Source organism: Vulpes vulpes, chromosome 6 (assembly GCF_048418805.1).
Source record: "Vulpes vulpes isolate BD-2025 chromosome 6, VulVul3, whole genome shotgun sequence".
Classification (NCBI taxonomy): domain Eukaryota; kingdom Metazoa; phylum Chordata; class Mammalia; order Carnivora; family Canidae; genus Vulpes; species Vulpes vulpes.
The window spans coordinates 74,047,996-74,056,867 of record NC_132785.1 but is presented as its reverse complement, the minus strand read 5'-3'; the positions used below and the strand labels follow the sequence as shown (position 1 = coordinate 74,056,867).

Genomic DNA, 8,872 nt, shown 5'->3' with positions numbered 1-8,872 from the left:
TTGTTCATTCCTTTGTTCAACCAAAATGAAGAACCTGAACGCAATGTAATGTAAAATTTAAAATATGGAAATGACTTTGCATGCAATTTAGGAATCTTTTCCCCCTGATTCTAATCTCTGGTCTTTGGCAGGAAAGGGAATGAAAAACCCATAAAGCAATCAGCTTACCTTTGAATAACTAAAAAAGTCTTTTAGGTGGTGTCCATCCCTCCTGAGTAAAGTGTAGTTTCTTGGAGAAAAGGTGAGATTGGAGACTAGAATTTAGTGTGTCTTTTGGGGGGTATACTTATATGGCTGTTACATGAGCATGTGATTAATTCTGAAGGTAGAGATTCAGAACATCCTATTTTAATAAGAAGCTTGAAAGAGAAGTGGATGAAAACATCCAGCGAAGCAAAATACAGCATTTTCAGGGTTCAATCAGATAATATCCAGCATTTCTTCATTGTACACATCTCCTCCTCCTCTCTCCCCTCCCCCACCCCCTCCAGTGAGAGGACACAGGGCTTTGGGGGGTGGAGGGGGGACACGAGGGTTAGGGAAATGTTTAATTTTCGCTTAAACTGGATTTATCCCACTCTCTGAGTGGCTTGAGTCTCCTGACCTGGGTCAAACAGCAGATGAAAGAGGAATAAGGCAAGGCACCAGGTAAAGCTAGACCTGGATCACTGTTCAGCACACCTATCTGTTTCTGAGTTTGTTATTCTGTTCAAGAGGTGACCAGCCCAGACCGTGGCAGTAAACTGTGCTAATTTCATTTACATTTTCAGAGTTGGGATCCTTCAAGTTTGTTATGGGCTTTTATGCAAAACATATGCAAATCGGTAGCATTCTAAAAACTCCGGTTGTTTTCCAGCCCTTTAGTCACAAACAACCGAGACTGGCGCCGGGCAGCGGTAGTCGGGGAGTGGGCGCCGGTCCGGGGGCGGGGCCGGGGGCGGGGCTGGGGCGGGGCGGAGCCGCGGCCTGGGGCCGGGGGCGGGGCCGGGGGCGGGGCCGGGGCGGGGCCCGTGACGCGTCGAGTCGGCCGGCTCGGGGGCTGGACCTCCGCCTCTCCCCGCCTGGGGCCGCCGCGGCACCAGTGGCGGCTCCGCATCTCCAAAAGGGGCCCGCCGACTCCTCGCTGGGCCAGTCCGGCGCTAGGTCGTGGATCCCCGCGCAACTCGCACTGGTCTCTGAAGGGATCCCTCCTCCCAGAGTTTCGAACAACTTTCCCCTCTCCCTGGCGCGGCGGTGGCTCGGGGGCCGTGGCCGCCGCAGGTAGCTGAACCCCGGGCCACGCTCCCCGCGCCTCGGCTGCGCGCGCGCAGGTCGCTCCGGGTCTCGGTGCACGCTGGGGATCCCCGAGCTTGGCTCTGAGGGCGAGATGCCCCTGGGACACATCATGAGGCTGGATCTGGAGAAAATCGCCCTGGAGTACATCGTGCCCTGTCTGCACGAGGTCGGCTTCTGCTACCTGGACAACTTCCTCGGCGAGGTGGTGGGCGACTGCGTCCTGGAACGCGTCAAGCAGCTGCACTGCAACGGGGCCCTGCGGGACGGCCAGTTGGCGGGGCCGCGCGCCGGCGTCTCTAAGCGGCACCTGCGGGGCGACCAGATCACGTGGATCGGGGGCAACGAGGAGGGCTGCGAGGCCATCAGCTTCCTGCTGTCCCTCATCGACAGGCTCGTCCTGTACTGCGGGAGCCGGCTGGGCAAATACTACGTCAAGGAAAGGTCCAAGGTAGGACGCGCGGGCTCGCCGCCGCCGCCGCCGCCGCCGCCGCCGCCGCCGCCGCCGCCGCAGCGCCCGGGGCCTGGGGACCTTCGGGGCCCGTAGTCTGTTGCCTTCGCTGGGCTGCGAGTGAACTTTAGCTTTTAACCGACGAGCAAGAAGTCAGCCCGGGCCCCCCTCCCCCACCCCGCCTCCCCGCGAAAATCCGTGCTGAGGGACTCAGGTGTATGATTACCATGACCTTCTGTTGACTGAAATAGTGGGTCTCGTGGGTGGTACGCACCGGGCAAGCTGCGGGTTTTGGGCTGGCTTTAATACGTGGAGGCTCTCAAAGGTCCAGATGGGGGACAGGTTATTGGAAACGTTGCGTATGATGGGAGACACGTGCGAATTCATGGTATTAAATGTGTCCACTTTAAAAGTCCCCTACTACTGTACCTCATTTGTGTTCAGAGGGTATTCCTCTTAAAGGATTCTGGAGACAGTTGTGATGTTTTTCAGGGTGACATTTGGTGTGTGGAGTTTGGCAGGCGTGACAAAGTTTGACCTGAGAAAGAGTTAAGCTGGTCTGCACTTTTGAGTGCTGCCCTTGGCTTGTTGCTGCCCTTGGCTTGTTGCACACTACTAGATGGGCTCCTTGGCTGAGCAAAATCTGTCCTGGTGCTGAGCCCTACGCCACCACCTTCCCTTTCCGAACTATCCATTGGTGGAGAAATCTACTCAAAACAACCAGTTAAGTGATGGGGAGAGTGTAGTCAGGTACCTCTGGAAAGAAACCCTGTTTTTGTCCGCCACAGCCAGAAGTGACTCCCTGGGTGGTAATTTATCTTGGAAACGTTTACAGGTAGATTGGCAGAAACACGGGAGCCGTGGTACCACGATGTTGGTCTGTGTATGTTACTTTGGGATAGTCCAGCTACTCAGCCTTTTCTACAAATGCTAACCCGGCCATTCTCCAGGGGCAGTTCCGAGTGATTTGCACTTTTATTGCAGACTGGTCAAGGTGCACCCAGAGCCGTAGAAAACTTTAACACAGGAGGCAGGGCATGCTAGCATGAGAAGAAAGGTGCACCAATCTTAACAATATCTATACCATTTCTCAGTTTAAGATCGACCCTTTGATAAAACATACCATTATTGTCTCATTTGTCTCATAGACCGAGGGGATGCTTTTAGTAAAGGGCAAGTGAAAGACTGAAAGTGGGTAGAAAGGACCCATTGGAGTGGGGGGACAGAGTAGGGGAGAAACACATTGCTATATGCCTTTCAAGCCAGGAGGACATGAATAGAATGTCTGAAAGCACTTGTTAATCAGACGCAAATAAAGTAAATCTTGGGAGAAAATGCTGCTTTCTAAGTTTTATTTTGATTTGGGGAAAACTCAGCTGCCTGGACTCTGTACAAGATTGACATGGAAGTGTTTTACTCTTTTATCACTTTAGTGATTAGAAAGCCATTTGTCTTGGTTAGTTTTGTTTTTGCACTGAATGACCTTGCCTCCTGGGGCCGGAATGGGGGGTGGGGCGGGGGGCTAGCCTCAGTGTTACAGAAGTGCTTGTTGCCTCAGTCTGGAAGAGCAGATGGCTTCTTATCAGTTTTGCAAGTTTCATTGCAACTCAGGTGCTAAGAATTTTACCCCCAGCGTTCTAGGAATGTAATTTGCTCAGAGGGAGGTCAGGATTAATTGGTAGAAAGTCGTCACTAACAAATTTGAAAGTTAAGTATTTGTATTTAGCTTTGACTAGAAATTGACTCCACAGACTGGAGGAGAAACACTGTATGTCTGGGTAAGGAAAAAGATCTCTAGATAAGATTCTTCAGTTATAGATTATCTTCTGGGTAGAACAAATAGCTTCTCAATTAACCCTTTCAGAAGGTGACCGAATTGAAAGGAGAAAAGTCATCTCTTGTCCATACCTAGATTTCTGGCTTTTCTTGGAGCTGTTTTGGCACAAAGCTTTTCATTCCTGTCCTTTAGAAAAATCACCTCTAGGCTGGGCTATTCCGTGGCCAACTGGAACCAGCTGTAAACCAGACTTGAGCCAACAATTATTAAGAGTCGAAGATAAAAAGTTTGATTTGTTTGTATAAAGAGTTCTCCCTCGCTTTGTGGCCTTGGGTCTTAATAAAGCATGGTAGAAATGCAGTGCATTTCTTTGTGATTTATATTAGTTTCACATTAATTTAACTTTCTTCTTCTCTTCCCTCATCTGAGTGCCTTACCCTATCCACTTCCCAGAGTAGTGATATAAACCCAGTTTCCTGCTGCATTCACTGAGCAGGTTTTTAGTAGAAACTAAATTTTTAAAAGGCACAATTTGTGCATTTATTTCCAAAATTTATCTGCAACGTCTTAGCATGGAAAATTTCAAACACGTATATAATGTACAGAGGTGAGTGGAATGAATTATGCTCCTATGACCCATTTTCAACAATCACCAATTTACACGTTTGGTTTAGACCAGCTGTTTTTTAGGTATTTCTTAGGGTTATGTGTGTCAACCCGTTCATCCTAATTAAATACTTTTCCTTCTTGGACTTTTAAAGGTCACTGAATAATGCAAGAATGTCCTTTATCTCAAATGAAGCAAAAGCAAAGGCATTGCCACTTGATGGGATGAGCACTGGGTGTTATACTATATATTGGCACATGGAACTTAAATAAAAACAAGTTTAAAAAAAAAAAAAAAGCAAAGGCATTGGGAATAAAATAGAAATCTCTATGTCGGACCTAAAGTTGAAATTGTGGAAGAGTGTGGGAAGAAATATTAAAGGCTTCCCTCTTCCTGCCAAAAAAGTTGTCACCAGTTAGAATTTATCTGCCTGCCATTTGTTGGCTAAAACTCCAAGGGTGCTGGGGACCCTCTGGGGAAGTGGTTTCCTAAAATGTACAGCAGCATGGCGCCCCCTAACTTCCAGCATGGTCATCGCTTTCAGGCTATCAAGAGATTTCTTATCTATTATACTCCCTTTCGGAGAATTTAGACCATATCCAAGATAAATATTGGTCATAATTTGCTCCTTTTGCTTTGGCTGCCTACATCTTGGAAATGGCTCTTTTCCAGAGAACGTGTAATTTATGGAACTAAATGTTCTCCTGCTTGAAGCATCTCACTGTAGGCTCACTATTTAGTAACTTTAAGAATAATAACTTTTTTATTGAGCAGTCTGCCCCCTCTGGCACTGTGCTAAGCACTTTATAAACACTAGATAGTTTATAAACACTATCTCTCTGACTTAGTCTTCAGAACTACAATCTTCAGCAAATTGAGTGATGAAATCATTTCCCCAAGGTCAGAGTGAGTGGTATGCAGCAGTTTCTCCTAGGTGTTAGGGGCTTAGGCTCAGGAACTCTGTGGCCTTAGGTAAGTCGCTTACTTTTCACCAAGTGTAAAACAAAGGGTAATAATACCTTAAAGCTTTTTGGGGGAAGGAGCATTAAATAAGATAACATACATAAAATTATTAGTGCAATTCTGTGCACCTGAGAATGTTACAAGGCTCTAGGAGGACGATTAGAATTCTAACCCAGATCTGACTCCAGAGTTTGTGTTCTTGACTATTCTACTTTTCGTCCTTTGATTTGTTCAGTGGTGTTCACTCTGTGTGGGGTACTGGGCAGGGGCTGGGGATACAGAGGTAAACAGGCACAACCCCCGCCTCAGAGAGCTTCCATTCCCTTCTGCTTTCAAATTGTAAGATCCCTGTAGTTCACACCGATTAATTCTGGAGCTTAAAACAGCAAAAAGACAAAACCCAAACATTGAAGAAGAAAGGGAGCGACCATGTTAATGTTCTCCTACTGTTACTTCCAGGAAAAGTATTTGCCAACAAGACTGGTTGTTAGGATCCCTGACTGGAGAAGTTCCGGACGTTGGGGTCACAGGAGTTGTGTTGTGAACAGAGACATCTGTCCTCCTGAAGCAGTACAGACAAAAGATGACAGGGATAAGTTATGAATAAAAGAAAATGTGTTGCAAGGTGGTGGGCTTATTCCCCTGCTGCTGAGCAGTAACAGTTGTGGCCTACCCTCCTCATGTGATATCAGGAATATCTTTTACTCAAGGGAGCTGATCATGGTTACAAGCTACTTTAAGCAAAAATGGCATCTTCAAAGATCAGGGTATGTCTCAGGACGCAAGTGCAGGAAATGCGATCAAGGTTCACAGAAGACTGGGGCCATGAACTAGGAACCAGAAAGTCCTAAGGACAGCTGGTGTGGTAATTGTTTTCTCCAGAGTTTTATGGCCCTCATCTTTGCTTCTCTTCTTGTTCTCTTCATTTCTGCTCCACAGTCTACTCACCATCTAGCTTTGGCTGCCTCTCCATGCTGCCCCACGATGGCCACCTCAGCCTCAGTTGAGGTCAACAGAGACTTGACTGACATTCTAGAATCCCTTCATTCCATCTTCATTCTGTGGAGTAAGTCTGATGGCTTCTTCACCTTGCCCCAGGGGACCTGTCAACCTGGGCTGAGGGTGGGAGTGGGGCATGTAGAATCCTATGAAACAACAGCTGCCAGAGCCCACGGAAGGTCCAGGCCTTAGAGCATGGTGTTGGAGGCCTAGACATCATACATGGTGGCTCTGTAATTAAGATCTTAAAAGTCTGTGAATAAGGTATTTTAGGCGGAAGATTCGCTGAGTTTGAAGCACCGTAATATCTTGTGAGGATGTGAGGAATTTCTATAAAAGGTTTTGAATTTAAAAATAACTTAGCTCCTGGAGGAAGGATATTAATTCAAGGAAATAATTTATAGGGTACGGCCTTAGTGACAGGGAAGCAGGTTTCCCCATTGGGTGAGATTTCATAATGTTCTTGGTTGATTTTGTAGAATGACACTTAGGAGCAAAGAAAAAGCAGTAGGGAGAGGTGTGTTTATGTTTACCTTGTAATTTCTTTTGTTCACTTTTGGGCCCCTTGCCATTCTACCACACTTTATCTGCTTGCTGTAAAGTGGCAAATCAGTGATTATTGGTTTAATTTATTCACAAATTGTTATAAATGCCTTGCACTGCAGTGGACCTGGACATGGACAGGCAAAAGGAGGTGGGAAGCGATTATGAAACTACCTAAAGAAGAAGAACACTGAAAATAGGGTGGGGTGAGATAGTTGTCACCAACTTTGCTTTCTCTTTTTCTGGTTTTTTTTTTTTTTTTTTTTTTTAAGATTTTATTTATTTATTCATGAGAGACAGCATGGAGAGGCAGAGACATAGGCGGAGGGAGAAGCGGGCACCCTGCGAGGAACCCGATGCGGGTCGGGACTCATCCCAGGACCCTGGGATCACGACCTGACCCTGGTAGACGGTCAACCCAGGGGCCCCTCTTTTTTTGGTTAAACGGTCCACTCGTGGACTGATTTGTCATTTTTGTTTCTCTTCTTTGGGCTTTCGACGATTTTTCTGTTTACTTAAAATAAGATGTGACCAAAATATACTTAAAATAAGTGACCAAAAATACACAGATCTTTAATGATACAGGTTTTTAGAGCTAGAGACGTCTGAGAAATCACACCTATCCAGTCCATCAGTCACGCAGCAGGTAAGGTGTTTTTATATTTGGAGAGATGAGGTCTTCCGCAAGCCCTGGAGAAGGGATCAGGGTGTGTCTTGGGCCTGGGCAAAGGTGCTCCAGCCAGGGGCTCTCCTGGCTCGGCTTGCTTTGTGAGTGAGTGGACTAGAAGGCAGGGTCGTTAGGTTAATTCAGCCACATCAGCATGTGATCTGGGAATTTTAAATATACCTGTGACTTAAAATTGATGAACACCTTCAGGTGGAATTATGTGCCTTTGACCTTTGGGTGTCATGAATTATTTCGCTTTCTGACCTTACTCAGCTCAAGCAGAATTTGTAAATTCCTTCCTGTATCCTGACTCTGGCTAGACAAATTTCAAATGTGTAAATAACAAGCCGCCTTGCAAGTTACAGCTCCATTCTGAAAACACCCCATGTATGGAAGATTTCTCTGCCGAAGCTTAAAGGTGGGGTGGAGTTTAACTCGAAATGAGCAGAGCACATCGGAGAAGCATCTCCGAGCACCCCAGCATCATCATGCACTTGAGGATAAAACTGGGAGGACCTTGCCTGCGGGCCAGGTTTGCTCACTTTGGCAAGGACTCTGCCTCTGACACACCTTTGTGGCCTTGGGTACATTAAGTGACATTGTGACCCAAGTCTATTGAGCACCAAGGAGCAGCTTGCAGGTTAGCACTATGGAGAAGGTTATTAGTTCTTTGTTAATTATTACAGGAACAGATTTGGTAATTCCTTGGTAGTATCACTTTGTAGTTGGTAACTAATATTGCTCTAAGAAATGGGTGTCGTATTTTTCTAGTGTTTGTCAAATGCTGACGTTCTGACAGTAATGATAGTTCAGATGCATTCTGCTGGGCAACTGCCAGGGGTGCCCAGCGGGTAGTGGAATCCAGAGGCCCTGGAATTGTAAATGCGACAGACAAATCATTTTATGATGCCAGACTAAGGAATTCGGTTTTGGCAGATTGCCAGGAGCCGTTGATTTGGCTCCGATTCAGAGCCGTGTGTCTCTTTGCCAAGCGAGATTAGTTAGCTTGGTTCATTATACATAGAATTTATACCCTGTTTCCCTCGATTATTTCAATCTTAAACCAATATGGCACTTACTTTAATTTTGTATCTTCTTTTGACCATGATTTGTGGGTTACATTTCTGTTCCTGTTTTGGTGAGCTGGTCCTGACTGAGGGTTATAAGTTTCAGTCCCTCCCCCAACTTGGTCCCAGCCTTACAGACGTGGGTTTATAAGCCTGTAACGCAGGCTTTCGGATCTTGTACCGGATTCATCCAGCAGTACCTCCTTACTGAGGGTCCCTCATGTTCTGTGCCCTGTTAATACCTCCTTATTAGGCCAAACCAGTTTTTTTTTTTTTATCCTTTAGGAGATGCAGTGATCAATGTTTCTCACGTTCTGGAATAAATGTGCCTATTGCATACGAAGTATTATTTTTCCTTCCAAAATGAGGCCAAAATGCTATTACCATATTTAAAAAAGCCCTAAGATACAAAGGATCAAAGACTATGATCATAGTCTTGTTTTCCTTTTTTCACTGGGAAGAAAACAGAATGAAAAACTCAATTCCAGGTGTCCGTGACATTTATTTCTGGTTCTGCTGGGGGAAT

The 8,872-nt window shown here is 46.2% G+C and overlaps 1 protein-coding gene across 1 annotated transcript in view; it reads left to right on the top strand.

The window, feature by feature from the left end:
- The first annotated feature begins 988 nt into the window (after nucleotides 1-988).
- Nucleotides 989-8,872, top strand: part of EGLN3 (egl-9 family hypoxia inducible factor 3) — a 28,133-nt gene continuing 20,249 nt past the window's right edge. Inside the window, exon 1 of the mRNA XM_072761404.1 lies at nucleotides 989-1,723. Coding sequence (XP_072617505.1) covers nucleotides 1,367-1,723 — 357 coding nt within the window. The 5' untranslated portion in view covers nucleotides 989-1,366. The remainder of the gene's footprint in view (nucleotides 1,724-8,872) is intronic.